The sequence below is a fragment of the Anas acuta genome, chromosome 8, assembly GCF_963932015.1.
Source record: "Anas acuta chromosome 8, bAnaAcu1.1, whole genome shotgun sequence".
Taxonomy (NCBI): domain Eukaryota; kingdom Metazoa; phylum Chordata; class Aves; order Anseriformes; family Anatidae; genus Anas; species Anas acuta.
The window spans coordinates 5640007-5658945 of NC_088986.1; the positions used below are offsets into that span (position 1 = coordinate 5640007).

Consider the following 18939-nt stretch of genomic DNA (forward strand, 5'->3'; position numbering starts at 1 on the left):
TTTATGTCATTAAGCTGAATTACGGAGCGATGAGACCATGGTGGAGGCAACCTTTACCTTTGCATGGATGTTTAATAAGTTCTTCTGTACTGAGATTTCTGGGCATTTTTCAGAGGACAGTTTAATGCAGGAAGAAGAACCCAAACCAGTTGCACTGGGTCAATCCAAAGGTTCCCTAATCTCATTATTCTGTGATTTATCCAAGAAAATAGATTAAATAGAAGATAGCTGTGAGCGTAGGTGTGCATATCAACAAGAGTTACTTATTTGAGTTGTCAGATATGTGCAAGGTTAGGGAGAAGTGCACTCTTGTGGAGAGCCTGCAAGAGGTCCGTTCACTGGCAGTGAGTGCAGAAGGGTAACTTCTACTTGAATAGAGTTAATCCTAAGCATAGTTCTGGTAAAATAGAAAGCAACATTGCAAATCACTTGATGTTAAATATATTTCAAATCAATCCTTGAAATAATGCCAAAATCCTGGCAGAAAGAAATGTCAAACAATGAAAACAGCAAATGAAAAGTAGAAGGGCCAGGCTGTTGCTCTTTTCAGCTTATACTGGAGGGGATTGTTTTGTTTGTCTTGAATTCTCTTTCTGGCAGTTTTAATTCTAAGCTGCAAAGAAGCTGTTACTGTGTTAGGTATTAAGTGGTAAATGAACAAAGAGGCTGTGTGGCTGAAATGGTTTCCTGTTTGGGGTAGCGATTTGAGTTTTCATTGTAAAAGTTTTTTCACACAAGAGCACAAAGAGGTTGATTGGGGATGTAGGTTACTCGGTGAGCGTGAGAGGTCTGCACTGACTCTACATGGAATGCGTGGATGAGAAGATGTCTCCTTTTCAATCGAAGAATGGAGAAACCACATTGTGTTAGGACCTGTAGCCTCCAGTAATCCAATGTCTCTTGACTAATTTTTCATCCTTATGATCTCTAGAAAAACAAGAAAAAATGCCTGGAAGAAGCTCCAGGTGAGCTTGGAGTGAAGCTGTCAGTTGAAAAGAGTCCTATGAAACCTGTCATAGAAAAGGAGCTTAATTCACATGTTTTGGGAGACCAGCAAATGGAAGACAACCCATGGCTGGAAGCTGATGTGCAGTGCAGGTTTACTGCCTCCCCCCGTTGTCTTCCCTTTGTGCATGGGAGTATTGCTGTGACACAGCTTTAGCACCCAACGTGGAAAGTTCTTCCTCTATTCCCAATTCACTTTGATTCCTATTATGAATCATCTTCTGTCTCCCACGACTATAAGTAGAGTAGCCTCCAAATACATGCTTCAGAATTAGATCCCTAAAACTAGCTGCTGTGCATGCCCTTCCCACCAGGCCTTTTCCTCTGTCTAGTTTGCGCTGAAAAGAACAAAATGCTTTTTGGTTACCAGCATCCTCTTTTGTTTAAAGTTTCTGCATAAGCCTGCGTGTCTACATCAATTCTGTCCTTGCAGAAGTTAGCTTCTGTGGCTTTTACTGACTTGGTGACACTTCAGGCTTCTAAATCTTTCAGCCCAACATCTTGATGGAACTAATTCTTGTTGTGCTCAGCTGGAAGTATGGGTGGTAGGTTTTTTCCTTTTTAATATATAGAGTGCATGCTGAGCTAGGCAGACATAAAATTCCTTCTTGGGACATAGAGACGTATATGTTTACACAAGACACATGCAAGGTGCCATATGGCAAAAACCCCAGCTTTCATTCCCTGCACATCCTTGTGTTTCAAATGTTTGGGAGAGCACAAGCCCCTGTGGAGCCTTTACATGGTCTGCTGGCTAGAACTTCCATGGAAAAGAGAGACTAAATGGACTAAGTAAAATATAGGGGAGTGGAGGTCTGGGAGTTTAAAAGTTCAGAGTTTAATAAGTAAATGGGAAAGCAATAACCCACATGCAGCTCATAGGAGGCATGCTTTGGCTATTAGTGAATTAGATGACTTGGAGAAAAAAAAAAAAAACACAAAAGGAATAGATTTTTTCAAACTGTGCATGTATGGAAAGACCCTGTCTCTTCAATGGAGTCATATAATCGATGATGAAAGCATGTTTACAATAGGAACAATGCAAGCACCCACATCAGAAAATGTGTGAACTTGTGTGTTGAAAAAGTCACTCTGGAGTTCTTTTAACCTACAGGCTGCTGGGAAAACCCTGGTGGTGTCAATCTAGAGCAACAAAAAAAAAAGGGGGGGGGACAAGGAGCAGGTATACATAACCCTAAATGGTGTAGGGTTGTCTTCTACCTTACATCAGGATGCTCAGTGGCATTTATTCACAAGGTATCGATTGATTTGTCCTGGTTCAGCCGATCTCTGGGAGCATGGGTTGTCAATCAACCTGATCCACGAGAGCAAGGAGTTAAAAACAGGTAGACTGACAGCAGCTTGTGTGTGCTGTGTGTGTTACTTGCATAGAAAAAAAAAATACAACCGTCTGCTACCCAGGTAGTGTGACCAGCTTCAGCTGGGGTTGAAGCTTGTGCATCTAAATAGTAAAACAGGTTTGAGAGCACCAGCTTTGCGCAGTGCAGCAGCTGTCTGTTGCATCTGTTGCATCTGTTGCATCCTGGAACGTGTAGTGGAAGGCGAGGCACAGGATGGAGAGGGTTAAGGACAGTGGTGGAAGTGAAAGCTTCAAACTGAGCTTAGAAATGAAAGGGAAATAGAGGTGAGTGGAGAAGTGGGAACAAAGAATGGGGCTAAGGGCTGTACTCGTGTCTCCTTCAACATGTTTATTCATAAGGCAGCAGAGGCACTCCTGTTGTTCTGTTTGGCAGAGCAAGGAAAACTATAATGATATATCCTATCTATTAGAAATACTGAGAATTAGAGCTATTCCATACACAGTCTTCTTTTTTTTTTTTTTTAAAAAAAAAGAAAGAAAGAAAGAAAGAAAGAAAGAAAGAAAGAAAGAAAGAAAGAAAGAAAAGAAATACATCGCATTTCATTACATTGAGCTTATATTCTCCAAGTGCCCATTAGAAAGGTTTTAGGATTTCCTTTTTAATTAAAATAATGTTTGTTGAGCTTAATATTTTCCTAAAACATTTATTTTAATGTCTTTTCCCCCTGTTACTAAAACCCAAGCTGTGAGGAAGGATAACTGACCACAAAAAAGGCCAGATGTGCTGAGAACAATATTTTTCAGATTGCCTGGCAACAGGCAAAAGGTAATTCCAAGACGAGGAAACTCCGTAACAATGAATGTAACGACAAGCCCTGTGTTTCATCAGGCTGGGAAAGGTTTTGTCCTGATTGCCACAAAGAAGTGCAATGGTCATTTTCAGTCTGCTCTCAGCTCTGTTGGGGGACGTAATTTAGAGGTCTGAAATCCAAATGGGAAGCCAAGAATGTTGAGTTCCAAGCCGGAGTGCAGTGAAACAGTCACTGTGATAGCAGGCAGTTATTTTACTTCTCTGACGATTGATTCACTGTTGCCTAAAATGGTTATATTCTTAGCCATCTAGAGCCTGACACACAACATCAGCTAAGGCTGTGAAGTCACTGGAACCTAAGCACGTGGCATGTGCTCTCCTGAATCTCAGCCACGCTCTCAGACTTCAAAAAGTGTTGTGAAGGTCTTTGTTGGAAATCTAAGCCATGTAACACTGTAAACCAATGCCATCTATTGCGTGTTACTGCATTCTTTGTCTGCCTCTGTTGGACTCTCTTTAAATTATGTCTTTAAACTGTCTTTAAAATATCATGAAAAAGTCAGATGTGGGAGCCGTATCTATCTGCACGCTCCAAGACGAAGAGGTTATAGATCTCTAAACTACTGAAACGTTTTCGAGTTAAGTTCAACTGATATAAAATTAACCATGCTTCTTTATTCAGTAGTGCCAACCCTACTCTTTCACTCTTTTAAAATACCGTCTGTAGTCTGCAAACAAAAATTCCACAGAACAGAAATGAAAAGAAATCCAAATAACTTGTTTGAAAAATAAATTGAACATGAAATAACAAATATAGATGTAGCCAACACTTAGGGTCCAGATTTTGCTAAAAAGACACACATGGGTTACATTAATCTATCACAAGTTTTTAAGATTGATACTCTACAATTTATTTCACTAACTGGTTTGTTTTAGTTTACAGGAGTTTTCTTAGTCCTTCTGTCTTCACTCATACATCAATGTGAAGGTGAAGTATTTCTGTTATAGGATTACACAGGATGATTCAAAAAGACTTGGAAGAAAGGGATCCTTCTTTTTTACTGAATGCTGTCGGCTTTAACCCTACCCTTTTATAGATTCATATCACCCATATATATTTTCAAATAGGAATCCCTGTAGCTATTTTCAAATAGCTGCCACCTCTGTTGTGATCCACAAGTGTAGGACAATTGGATTCTCCACCTTGTACAGTGTGGTTTGCTCTGTAGTAAAGAACCTGTTGGTTCTCACATACTTCAGTTTTTTGAGGTATTGTAAAAATATTATAGAAAAGTAACGCCAGGCCTCTACCAGCTGTATGAAACAGGCCTTAAAATGGGAACAGAATGTAAGCGACCTGGGGTGACCCTGGAATGTGGCGTGAGCTGCTCCGTTCATCTTGATGAGATACGAACTCTTTTATATATGGTGGTGAAAACTCAGTTAATTCAGTGCTGTTGTTGTTAATCACTTGAGTCCATGTGAGGACAAACGGCAGCAAAAGAGACTCAGACGTCTCTCGTCTTGATGCCATGGAGAGAGATTTGTTACCTTCTTTTGCCGGCCTAAAAGAACCAAAGGAACCGTGTGTTCCAGCAGGTCGCATTGAAAGCCCGTATGCTCGACCCCACGGGCTGCCCAGTGGGCTTAAAGAACTGCACGACTACATTTGAACGTTCTTAGTAGCTTTTCTGGGTAGTGTTGATTTTGTTTGATAGTCACTCTTGATGCAGTTGCTTCCTCAGCACCATGTTCAGATCCTGCGTTTGCTAGCTGTGCATTACAGGAGACTCGGATAATTCATAGTGCAAGGAGGGAATTCTGCACCTTGGCACAGCGCTCTGGGACGATTCAGCTCTAAGGGGTTTCTTGTTGTGTATGAGATGGTGCAAGTGACTGCAAAGAAATCAGTAAAAGATCTGACCATCCCAGCTTTGGGTCTCCAGATCAAGATCTGGCAGTTTGTATTTGGGTTATCTTGTTACAAGCTTGAAGATCTAAGTGAAAATAATATTTCATTTGGGTAAGGCCTCCTTAAGCAGCCTTACATGGCCTGTCATTCATGGCTACTCACACCAACATATTTCTGAAGTGGTTTTCCTTCTTTAGACTGTGTCCACAGTCTAAAAATGCATGCCCAAAATCCTGTCCGATGTGACTGTATTTCCCTGGAACCGAAGGAGAAACCATGTGTTTCACAAGGTGTAATAGGTATAAAAACCTTTGGGAAAATGTTGATTTTTTTTTTTTTAATTTCAAAAATGCTGTATTTTCATTAATCATTTTGAAGATTTTGTGTTTTGAAATGTTTTATTTGTTAGAGCCTTCCAGTATATAGCATAGTGCTAAGCATCTCTTTTGACATTGATGAATTACAGACTGTAGGAGCTGTGGCAGTCACTCCATCCGTGCAGTAATAAAGGTTATTCAGCAGTACTTGGGCATAATGGGATGCTGAATATCCACACAGGCCTTCTCTACAATACCTGTTTTTTCTGCGTTGGCACCTCCTGGGTTAATAATTTTCTCTTGGAGGGCTCTGATAGATGGCCTCTTCCAGCATGGATGATTTTCACTTGTTGGAGAAAATGTGGCACCATTTGGTCTTTCTCTACCCCCATGTGACTCCTCCAGCTGCCAGGAACAGCGTTCCATTTCTCAGTGTTGTCGTGGTAAATTTTGGACATCGCATCCAAACAAAACCGAGAATGGCAAAATCTTTTAAAAAAAGAAGTAATTAAAGAGAATGAAGCAGTAAGAAAAAAAAAAGGCAAATGACCTAGTTTGGTCTTCACCACAGAGCCCACAATGCTCTGGGGATATCTAAGTATGTTAGGCAAATATTTCAAATCTATCTCTATTTCGAATGTGAGTCATTTCAATTATATATCATCTCAGTTATTTGTTCATTGGCCTTAATTAGGTAAACTCCAAAGCATTGCAACATGTGTTTATTGTCGAATAATTACCCTTTTGATAAGCTCTTGCTCTTATCTATCTACAACCATAATAGCTAATTTTAATGCTAAGAGGGAAGCCTTCCTGAATGGTAAGCAAGATGCTCCCAGGGAAGAAGAGGTGTTGCCCTTTCGTAGGGTTATTTTTAATGTTGATCTCGTTGTTACACAGACAAGTTTCCCTTCGTGTGACGAGGTGCTGTTCTCCCTGAGGAGAATGTGCCCCTAGCAGGAAACACCAGGCTGACTCTGCAGATCCCGACCAGTTGTGTGCAGTCTGTCCTGAGGTGTGTAGCCCTGTCACAATCCGTGGGACCAATTCTCACAAGTCTTAATCTGGCATAAATCAAGGAAACACTCCCCCAAAGTTAGTTACCCCCGAAATGAAAGCGGCAAGGTATGCAAAGCTGAACTAACCTGATTACTCATATGGAAGGAATTGCCTGATTGCAGCCTTTGCACACTTCTGCATCAACCTCTTCCGCTCCCTTTGTGAGTGTTTAAATGTAAAGATATAAATCAAAGCTGCCGGACAGCAAAAGAGAAAGACAAAAGTTACCTTGATGGATTTCACTTCCATGAGATCCTTCTGGAAACCATTCTGCTTTTATTAGATTTACTCTCTGTAAATTAGGATTAGTTTTTTATATGGATTTATGAAATAGCTATGGTTCTACTGAAAGCAGAGTGAAGGCTCTGGTGTAAGGCAGGGAGTGTGCTCTTTTCATCTGGTATTGGTAAGTTACAGTATGTAGGTTAAAGGCCCCTCGATACCAGTGAAAGAGGAGATCTAGTTCCAGACATGGAAAATGCTTAAATCTTGTGTTATGCCAGCCAGTGATATTAATATTGCATAAAAAAGCCAGTTGTCAAAGGGCCAGATTCTCTTCTCAGTTACACTGGTGTAAAACAGACATTTTTTTCTCTTTTTTTTTTCTTTCTTTTTTCCGGAGGCAATGAATTTGCTCTCCCATGTGCTTGAACATTTGAATGTAGCCTCCAGTTGTCTGTGTTCAGAGACATCTCCCTGCTGTGGTTTGCTGTGTGGAAAGAGAAAAAAGGTGAGATGCTGGTGTTGTGACTTGTCCATCGTTCTGATTGCTGTACGGTGGGCACGTTTCAGAGGTGTTCGGATGCAAATGTGACTTCACACGAGGCACTGTTGTGCAAGAAATTTTTAGCTCTGGTTAACAAATCTGTGAGGGACTTTGTAAAGGCAAATCTGTGGCAGATTGTCTGAAACACCCATCATTTCACAGATTTAGCGTGGCTGTTCTGTTCCTTTGCAGGGAGAAAATGTATTTTCTGATTTGACAGTTACAAGACAAGATACTTGTTTTTGACAGCATGGGAATAATGTCCATGTTATTCTAGGAAATCTCCATCTTCACACAAATTGGTATCAGCGTGTGCTACAGTTGGTATTGCTGAATTTTGAGTGAAAGTGTCAGGTTTCCTTGTCTTGATAACATGACAAAATTGATAAAATGCATATTTAGAAAGCCCTAATGAATTTCAGATGTATAAATAGGGAATGAAAAAAAGAAATTCCTTTATTTTATCCAGTGTAAATCTAAAACCCTTTTAAAGTGTCCATGGTATTTTGGAGGGAAGATGCAGTTTGCATCCAATATTACTGGTGGAAAAAGTGAGGAACTGTGGCTTGGATATTGTAGGTATGACTGATTTACCAACGTCTCTTGGTGGTGTGGCCTTTAAAAATGTATAGAGCTTCTTTCATCCGTGTTCAGCAGTGTATTTGGATACCCTTTAGATGTGATTCATAAATTCAAATTAACAGCCACAAGTCTGTCTGTACAGTCTTGCTAAGGTAGACATTACCATTGAAATGAGTTAAATTGTGATAGGAACAAGCCAGAATAGGAAAGGAATAAAGCTCCATGGAGCTGTAGGTTCCAGAGGATACGATCATTTATGCCATGATTACAACCAGGGCAGAGCTACTTGTCACAAACACCCACTATAAGCTGAAAGTTATCCAATACGATCCTAAACATTTTGGTCCAAACCCACCAAATACAGCTGACTGCTCTGCGCAGGCCAAAAGGTGCTCCGTTTCTGTACAGCTGCTTTGTGCCTTCAGACTTGTTTAGAGCAATCACAGAGTGTCGGTGAATATAAATATCAGTGAATATCCCAGTCTCTGAATATAAATCTGAAATAACCAAAATATTAATTACCATGAAGAAGGTTAATGGTCCGTTTTGTATAATTTAAATACATGAAACTCCTCTTATGTATTATTCCTAAAAGTCTTACATGGTCTGTTTATATATGTAACTCTGCCCTATGCTTTCTAAGACTTATGATGTACCTTAGTATTGTGCCTGGACATGGTTAAGAAAAATCCTGTATTGTTTGTCCAATTTTAAAGACCCTAGCTTAAAAGAAAAAATAAATCATACAAATAAATGATCAAGAAATGTAATGCGCCAGCCAAACACTGAAAACTTTTCACTGGAACCAGGGAATTCTATTCTGGAAATGTCACAATAATGCCTCAGGAGACTTGTAATTTGGGTGTCACATGTACCCACTCTTTTCTATGGGTCTGGATCCTTGCCTGGACTACGTCTTCGTCTGCCATGGTCCTCCCTTTACAATGGTGCTGCGAAGCACGATGGGGAAGCTGTGGAGCCCAGCCAGTGGAGGAGAATGGACTTTTGTGCTGGGATCCCTTTCACAATTTCTCCAGTTACCAGAGACAGTTTCTCCAGTTTTTCTAGTCTTCCCTAGTCACCTGTTTCTTCTCATTTATATGTACCAAAAACCAGAATGTCATTCTCATTGCTTTCAAAGCATGCACTGACTGTAATTATAGAGGACCACAGCAGCTCGAGCTCCCCCACTTGCCTTTCGTTAGCTTTAGGATAGCAGCTGTACGTAGAGGAAATGGGGGTTCACGTGTGTTAGGGATACCTCTGCACTTGAGGGGCTGTGCCAGAGCAGTACTGCCAAAAACGAGCACAATCTCGGATCTGAACTTCATAAACGATGTAACAAAGCTGCAGCTGACTGCAAGGCTTCATGAGTAGAATTTTGCCTACTCTTATATCATGAAAATATTGTTTGCTATATATTGTGGTATCCATGTACCTGTGTATTATTATGCATATATCTCTGGGAAATACCAAAATTGTAGTGTTGAAATGGCAGATTTTGCTCTGCCAATGGTGGGCCCACCATGGGCTTTGGTAGAAGGACTGGGCCCAAGAGTGGCTACTCAGAGGGATTCGTTTCAGTTGACTGCAGCTGTCTAAAAGTCAGGTCCTCAGTTTAAGTTACTTCTTGCTAGTATTTGATCAATACAATCTAAGTTCTTAGTTTTCCCTTTTTCCTTTCTTTTCAACTAAATTATCATTAGTGGCTATATATATACTTTGAAAAATGTTGCTATAGCTCTAGTCTGTTTTTCCAAGTCAAGTGAAATGTAGTATTCACCAAAACAGAATTTATTATTATTAGTAGTAATGGTATCATTTATACTAACAGCTCACATTGAAAATACAGTTAAATGTATACATTGAACCAAATTAGTTACATTTTTTTCCACACTGTTGACCTGGCAGAAAAGGAGAAACATGCCCATCTAAAGTCATAATCACAGAGATAATTGTCTGCAAAGAAAAACTTGACTTACGTCACTGTTTTCAGAGAGCTTCCCTCCCTGAAAATAAAGGGACTCTGAAACAAAATCTAACAAAGGCAAGATTCTGCCATAAAAATACACAAAAGGAAAGGAAGCTATCATACTAAGGTTTTTTTTTGAGTTAAATTATGCATAGCCACAAAACTTAAAAAGAGAAATAAACGGTCATCATTCACAGATTCCTTTGGAATTAATTTTTGCTTCCTTGTGAAAGCTTTCATTTCCACTGCCATGCCACTTACAGGGATTTTACAAGGAGTTGCAAAATCAGCACACAGAGTAGTACTAAGTATAGAGTGTTCTTAGTCAAAGACTTATGATAATTTCTTCTTTTTTTGACAGTTAATGGTGGCTACAATCACTGTAACTTGATCTCTGAGAAGAAGAACATGATGGACATGGAGATGACAAGTAGCTCAGTACCTGTCTGCAGACAAGGACTATTCATTCACACAGGAAACCCACTCATGCGAGACCACCCACTGTCCTGTGAGAGATTGCTTCATGTTGGTCAGCTGAACTTGACGCACTCTGATATAAGGTATTACTGCAGGATTTGACAGTTGATATACTTAGCTCTTCTGAAATGCTTCATTTTTTGTAAACGGTTCTGCGTATCATCCATGGGTGCTATATTTGGAAGCGTATTTTTGGCTTTTACTTCATTTTGGAAGTCCTTTGGGTGCTCGTTTAACCACACTGCTTGTTTGCAGGTTCTCACTGCAGGGACATGGACACGTGCACAGACAACCATCCAATGCAGTGCCAGTAGGAGTCACTGTATATGCAGCTGCAGCCCCCTTGCATTGAAGTTTAAATACAGCTTCTCTGTGGGGGCTCTTCCAGCATGCTCAAAAGTCAATGAGAGTTTTGCCAGGGGCTTTACTAGGGTCAGACTTGCCTCCTCTGTACCTCCACCCTCCACACCAATGCCATGCTGTTTCCAACTTGCAGCCTGGAAGGCAGGGATGATACTTACTCTCAAGCCAATGTCTCCCATATGACAATTTGGCATGTCACCATCAAACCTACAGGAAGCCAATGCCACTTTTATTTCTACAGCATTTCCTTTAATGAAGTATTTTCAATGTTCCCATACAGCCACATCCTTGGTATTTGCTTTTAAGGCCGTAATGTGAAAATTTGGTCTCTGGTTTTGATATATGCACTGTAGTTGGATATGCTATGAACAGAATCTCTATTTAAACATTTGCTATAAATTAATTATATGAAAACACAGGACTCCATTATTTTTTTGTTGTTGTTACAAATTTAACATTACCAGATTTTAGACAAGTACCCTAAACAGACATCCATTGTGAATAGAAGCCTGCTACAAATTAAAATCTGTCCATCTATTTTAATTACAATGCTTTTTGGCAGGGGATGTAATACAGAATAATCTTGACCTTTTTGAAGAGCTGTAGAAAAGAAAAACCTCAATAAAGTTGCAGCCTTTATCTTAGATACTTGGAATAATTGGCACTCTGCGTGGAACTATCAGGCCCAAATTTCCATAGTCACAGCAAGAGGAAATACAGACTATAGCTTGGTCTTGGAAATCTGGCTGTTTCTGATTTTATTGTACATATTTATGTCTTATTTCCCCTTTTCCATTTACTAGTGGGGTAGAACATCTGTGTTTTTGGGAAGAGGAGGCACACAGAATATGGCAAGCAAGTGGAAAGAGCTGTTTGTTTGCTTGAAAAGAACAAGTAATATCTGTGCCACATAAAATATTCTGCTAACCCTGCAAAGAGTTGTAGATGCTTTTGAAGCTCCATTCAAGTCTGCTTCCTCCCAGCTTCTTCATGAATCAATGTGGGACTGCCACTTACCAACCTTTTTTATCCTGTCAGTGAGGACAATTATGAAACAAAGATAATTAGGGCAAGAGCAAACAAAAGGAGAAAGAGAGTACTCTGCTTAGATCTTTTTGGACCTTTTTGTGAAATTTATAATGAGGAAATGACAGATACCTGCATACCGTGGATCACAGTACCCGCCCTCAGAAATATGAACCCATTCCAGCCCCCATTTGAGACAGGATTCCCAGCACAACGTAAAGGATTGTCGGCTGCATAACATGAGAAAAGTGGCAGGTGACAGGCCTAGTTCTGTCCTTTTTGCTTAATAGCATGGGCTAAAGCCTTGGGGCTCTGCTGCTTCCTAAGCAACAGTTTGGAAACGTTCAGAAAATATCTTGAAGGTCCCTTCCATTCCTTTATGGGTTGTTGGTGTGTCTTGTCAGTCTTTCTCTACTCGTATGTCCACCTGGCTGGTACTACTTCTGTCTGTCTGGGATGTACAAGGTAATGCCAAGCACAGCTGTGCTCTGTGGGTCTCCTAGACACAATGTCCAATTTTGTCCTGGTGCTACTCACCACACGTGTGGTACAGACCCAAAATCTCAGCATGTGAGGGAAGGTGGACAGCAGCTGGGATGACTTCTCTTCATGGTGTTTGGTACGCTAAGGGTCCTTGACAAACAAGTAACAAAAAGCATGGGCTTTCCTTGAAGAACCAGAAGTAGGTGATCATAGCTGAGGTGGGGGCGAATGAGTGAAGTCAGTGGGAGCCACGGGTGCTCTGTGCCCCCCCAGATTTACACCTTCCTCAGAGGAGGAAGGATGAAATCTGAAATATGAGAAAAACAGGGCTGGAACGGATGGGTACCTGAGCATATGGAGGGCAGCGCAGACAGTTCAGTTGTTCTGTCCAGCTCTAGTGACAGGCATAGAAACAAAGGAAGATAAATTCCAACAAGCTCTCTAAACTGAGCTTTGAACCACTCTGCATTTCTAGGATATGCAACATCCAAAGAAAGCCCAGACAAACCAGAAAGCACCTCCCCTAACAATCCAAAATCTCCCTCAGGACTTGGGGTTATGACTGTCTTTGTCCTTTTTCCCTCAGCGCACTGAAACTTGTTATCCCCTTCAGCTTCTCCCTGAATTACTTTCTATCAGAAAAATTACTCTAGGGATGTCTGCCTTAATCCAAGAATCACGATCCTTCTTCCTCCTGCCCCCTTTTTCCCACTCAGTTAATAGCTTTTAAGTTGTGCAACATAACTGCTGCTACATGCTATCTGCGAACGCGATGTGTGTGGGACTGGAAAAGTCCTAATACCTTCTTCACCACAATTGGAGTCAGCACACAGCAAATGTTGGCCTTTTGTCAGATAATCCATTATCAGGCAGAGCTAACCCGCCCACACTGTGCTCGGAGCCCAGCGTATAAAACCCAGGGAAGACACCGCAGCACTCAGTGTTGCACGGGGTCCCTGGATGTGCAGCACAACAATCCCCTCCAGCCCCTTAAAGCTGCCAGTTATCACTGATTGCACATTTACAGTGGCAACTGAAGGCGCGTACGCTTGTTTTGTAAATAATCCGGAGATCTCAGATACAGTTGGCTTTTCCTCTGAGGGCAGTTGGGAACTGCAGAACTTCTGGCATGGTGCTACAGGCCTCACGCTCTGGCTCCAGTTACCACGTGAGGGAGTCTCTTTGGAAACGCTGTTTTGGTGTCCTGAGAGGCTGCTGTTACTCTGCAAAGGCTTTACGTTGAGCTTTTATATGCTGGGCAGAGTACACAGATGCTCCCTGAGAGGAAATGTCCGTGGGGTATATTCTCCTTCCAACCCCACTCCCTCCCAGGGCCACTCATCTGGAAGCCCCCAGAGCCACCCAAGCCAATCCACATGCCCACACAGTGTGCTTCATGCTGTCGTGCGATCCTCTGTTCCTCTCCCTCTTTTCTTGGCTGTTTGTTTCATACGCATTTATATTAGGCTACTGTCCAGAGATTATGAAATTCTTAAGGACAGCATTGCCTGTGTGTAGCAGACCTGGAATCTGATCTCCAGCTGCAAGATGCCATTGCAGGAGCAAATAGTGTAGTAATAGGGTGGAAGAGGAGCCACAAAGCACGTTGGGTTCCAGACACCTTATTTCTCCCTCACATAAGCTTTGTTTGTGTCCCTTCTCCCCCCACCCCCAGGGCTGGGAGGAACCTGCAGGCTTTTCCCTAGACCAGTGATGGTAAAATTCTGCCAGGAATACAGAAAGTTTGCATTCATGCAACTTTGATGTTCTGTACCTCACCACTTAAACATCAGGAAATTGAAACAAAGCCAGATGCTCCCAGCAGAGTTAACAATTGCAAAATATGTCACGTATTTAAATACACAGTGCTAAGGAGAAAGCTGTAGCTCCCAGAAAAGACTTGCTTCCAGTCTGCACAAGAAGCTTGCACTTACCATCAGGTAGGCAGAGCATGGATAAGACAAGGTTGTACTTATAGGATGCTTAAATTCAGTGCCTTCATCCCTTTTGTTTGTGAAATAAGGTATTCCAATGCTTTATTGAAAAAGGCGTCAAAACTGCCCTCTTTCTCACCTGTCTCATGTTTTGCATGGTAGCAGCATCACAGCAATACAGTCCTGAGTCTGAGCAAGACCTTGTGCTAGAAATGCAGATGGATGTCGCTAGGAATTTGGAGAATGTAGAGTGTCTCAGGGTAAGGACGCTTGTATCCATCCTGCTTGTACTCTGCACCCACTCTAGCTTGAACTCCTCACACGGATTTCTGGCAGGATGGGAGCTTTACAGAAAGCTTAATAATATGACACCAATTATCACGGGCTGAAATGTAAGGATTGGGTTAGCTTTATGTGATGTAAGAGACGTGTTGTGTTTGCTTTAGCCTGAGGCTTTGGGACCACTAAGCTATGGTACAAACTGAATTATTTAGAAGAGTTCTTGTACAGAAGAAACTAAATAATAGGAAATATTGTGCCTGGCATGGTATGCTGTAAAACTTTTCTCAGAATGAGTTTAAAACAGCACGCTTTCTACTGAGCAGTGAAGCTACAAGCAAGCAGGGCAGGGTTTTCCAAACATGTGCAATAAAAGGTTTCTACTTATGCTTATGCCACATATTTTACAGACATATGGTTCTGTAAATGTTAAAAAATAATGCATGAATACTGATGTGTTTTTTTTTAAACTCACCATCTGCAAAACCAGGTGCTTTAAGTTTACCCTGAGACCAACTGTGCAAACCTAAAGGGAGAAATTATAACTAATGGATTATGGAAACCTCTAAAATTTTTAAATGTAGTCTTTTTAAACTTCTGGTGGCAGAATGCAAGGTCTGATTGTTCTGTAGCAATGAATGGTGGGGAATTTCATTTCTCTCATGGCCTTAAAGTTTTTGCAGCCCTACTGGCTGCAAACTGTTGTAGCTTAAGAACCTGTCACCAGTGAATGCACCACTACCAGTTGTATGCCTCGGACTGGTGTCATTTTTTGCACCCTTCATGTCATGGGAAGGAAGTCTTTTTGAAGCTTTTTGTTGTTGTTTTTATTTATTTTCTAATTGGCAGTTCTTTGAGAGCTGTTACCAAGGAGGAGGTAGAAGTGGTCCCAGCTTTTAATGTTTGTAGTGCTTTAATGGAAATAATAGAGGTGAAATCATCTAAGTCATAAAATAAATGCTGTTTACTCAGCAGCTCTCCAGTTTAATGTACGGATATGTCCACAATATTTTATGTATATGTGCTTCATGCTTTAAAATGTGTCAGATTTGTCAGCTACGGTGTCACACACAAAAGTTGCCAAATGGCCAGGTTTCCTTCAGCTTTTGTGGCACTAGCATCAAAAAAGCATAAAATTCGTTTATGTGGAACATGTCAGCGTAAGTGCCATGGAGGACTTTTCTGGGGGGTTTTTTAGTTCAGGTACAGCTTTCTTGCACATAGATGTACTTTCCTCTTCTAGGTCTGGCACATTGCTGTGTGTTGAAGGCACAGGTTAAACCCTACTACACTTCCCAGATAACTAAGAAACACTGGTCCTAAGAAAAACACACAGTTGGGTCATGCACAGTAAATGTTTATCACCGAGATAAATTTTTGTGTGTGTTAAGGCATAAACCAGTTGCTAACTGCTCAGAAGATGTAATCCGAAGAGTTTTTCTGAAACATCTAGGTAGGGTTTATGCTTCCTGAGTGATTGGATTCAGCACACATCAAAAAAGATAGAAAATCACTTCTGCAGAAACTCACTTCTTATCATTTGCAGACCCATGCAGATTATCAAAAAATGGAAATGGACATACACAGACTGCCAGTTTAAATCTACTGGTTGTGGACTTCTCCTAGTTATCTTCTGTAGAACCGTTGGAAGTAAATAGTTGTCTGATTTCTCATCTGCTCTGGACCACTGGTTGAAAGCGAGCTGTTCTGTATTTGTAATCCTTTTTTCCCCACTGATCGAGTGCCTTTTTTAATTTAGCGAAGCACAGCATCTCTGTCACGGGTGAGCAAAATTCAGCTAGCCTTTTTTTTATTCGTGTTAAGATTGCCAAGGCATTTTCCCAGTGTGCTCTGAGGAAAATGCTGATATTTGAATAATTTGAAAATGCCCAAAGCTCTCAAACTTCATTCTCAGCTATTGTTTTGCCCAATCTATTATGCATTGAAAACCTAGATTGTGATTGATGAACTGCCTGTAGCAGTAGAGGGGAGACTGTCTGTTCTGTGCGTAACTCAGAGTGTAAAATTAATCCCATGTAAAATGATGCTGCCTATACAAGGGTTGTAGAGGAAGCACCGCAGAATTTTTTGATGTAATTGCTGCATTAGACAAGCAACATTCAGCAGAAAACAAGTGCTTCCATTCTTTGGGGCTTCACAGATATCGTGTCTTGTATGAAAATGATAAATCCTGTGGTAGTTCGTGATGCTTAATGCAAACTACATTACAGGTCACCCAGGTTTCAAGACTCGGTAGATTCTGCTGCTCCATGCCTGAATGGAAGTCACCCAGCTCAGCACATTAAACAAGAATGCCCTGGTGATTATAAGGTTCTGTCTGAGGCTTCCACGCATAGAAGGATTACAGAGGGGATGGAGCTGAGAGCCTCCGGTAGCCTGCATCCTGAAATAGACCTAATGAATAATAGCTTTACAAATTCACTTTCTTCCTACTTGTTTAATAATGAACACAGCTCCTCCCTGGGTCCGTTGTCACTTGGCACCCCTCAGCACTCGGCTAGGCTACAGACGAGCAACCTGAAGAAGAGATGCATCTCTGTTGTGCCGTCTTCAGCTGAAGGAATTGACATTACAGCTATCATCCGCACATCACAGACGTCACTGGTCACCTGTGTGAATGGACTGCGAACTAATTCAGCTGGCATTTCCTCTCATCCCGTGGAGATCAGTCATCACAGTGCTCAAAAATCCTCTCGGCCCCAGTCTTGCTCTCAGCCTGGAAACCCTTGCAGTATTCCCTCCCCTCCAGCATGTCTTGTACCTATTTCCACTGAATGTGACAGAGGTGACTGTGAGCAGATACAAATGCAGCAAGTCGAGGAGAATGGAAGTCTCAGCCTTATGATGAATGGTAGTAGCATTCCTCATCAAAACACCTCCCACAGCACTCAGAAGGTGAGTTTCTTAAAACAAGAACCAGCTGACGATTATTCCTCCGCTGCTGATCTTTTCCGACATCATCAGGGGCTGCCTCCCCCTTACCACCTACACCAGCAGCTAAGCCAGACTCAAGGGACACTGCCTCACTTGCACGCCTCTATGTCTCCCAAATCCCTTCAGCCCAGCGAAGGGGACGAACAGGACCTCGGCAATGGCAAGCAGGTCTGTCGGTGGATTGACTGCAGTGCCACTTACGACCAACAAGACGAACTGGTCAGACACATAGAAAAGACGCACATTGACCAGCGGAAAGGAGAGGACTTCACTTGCTTTTGGGCAGGCTGTGTCCGCCGATACAAACCCTTCAATGCTCGTTACAAACTGCTGATTCATATGAGGGTTCATTCTGGAGAAAAACCAAACAAGTGCATGGTAAGTCTGGAATTTATTTGTTTGAATAGAAGCATACTACTCTGTTCTCTTGTTTGCTCTCTCTTCAGTCTTATTCCAATATAATTGTTGTGCTTTCCTGTAAGAGTCTGCAGCAGGCTGCAGGGGAACTGGAGAAAGCCTTAATATAGAAGGAACTGTTTGAGTAAGAAATACTGTAGTTCTTGGAAAAGGGATTCAGTTTCCTTATATGAGAGCTTAACTTTTAATACAGCACTTTATTTTTTTTAATATTCATTAAAGCATTAATAAAGTGATGATCAAAGCACACAGCAGTCACTTAACGTAAAACAAGTCACTGAGCCTCGGGTGACATTTTTAATCAAGAAACATAAAACACATCTAATGAAATTCTTTTCATTCCTTCAGCTGAACAGTAAACCATAGAGTTGCGAGTGCAAAAGTTTCAGAAGGCAGTTTAGAAAAGAAAAAGAAACTTGTGAAGGATTTTAAACAGTTAAAAGAATAAAAGGAATATCTTCAATTACATTTTCAAAGGTTCTTAGGGGCTTTTTTAATTTGCAAAACAGAGCTTTAAAAATAAGTAAAAACCATTGTTCTCTTCTGATCAAGAAGATGTAAACAACATCAGTGTTCCAAAAAGAGGATCTTGGGAATAGCACCATCTCTGCATCTGCCCACCATGATGACAATATGGCTAAACTAAAATAAAAGTTAATGACTTCCATTAAGCTTTCCACATGTTTGCAACAACAATGATATAAGACCCTGACTGAAACAGATGAAGCAAAACAAGTTTGACATAAGCTTCCAAATTGGGCCATGAAATTTGGAAAGTCTTATTTGTAACACCCACATGCGCACGCGTGTGCGTGCATGCACATGCACATACGCGCACACACAAATGAGCCCAAACAAAAGGGATGATTATAGCAGCAGGTTGTTGTTCCTGATAGGCAGAATTTTTGACTGTATGTCTATTTATTGTTATGATCAGAACATGATATAATGGAAAATGTTTGTAAGGAAGTTAGATCAAGACAAACTTTTCCATGGCAAGCTGTAGCTTTCTATGGAGGAAAAGGAAAGCATGTTTTTATAAAAAGCTTCCTTTTTTTCATTTGTTTGAGGAAAAGCTTGCTGGCTTGCAATGGGTATGGCAGGGAGAAGGAAGAAAAAAGTTATTCAGTGTTTTACAGAGAAAAATATTCTCTAGGTAGTCACCTGATGATATTCTTACTTCCATTACATAAATAAGCAATGTTACCTTACTATCCGCACTGTTCAGTGGATATTCCCTGAAATAATACTGGAAACAAT

General features: G+C 41.1%; 1 protein-coding gene across 3 annotated transcripts in view; it reads left to right on the plus strand.

The window, feature by feature from the left end:
- Window positions 1-18939, plus strand: part of GLIS1 (GLIS family zinc finger 1) — a 189419-nt gene that overhangs the window by 73771 nt on the left and 96709 nt on the right. For all 3 annotated transcript variants that reach the window (XM_068690615.1, XM_068690614.1, XM_068690616.1), the window contains 2 exons: window positions 10107-10305; window positions 16539-17640. In XM_068690615.1, coding sequence (XP_068546716.1) covers window positions 10107-10305; window positions 16539-17640 — 1301 coding nt within the window. The remainder of the gene's footprint in view (window positions 1-10106; window positions 10306-16538; window positions 17641-18939) is intronic.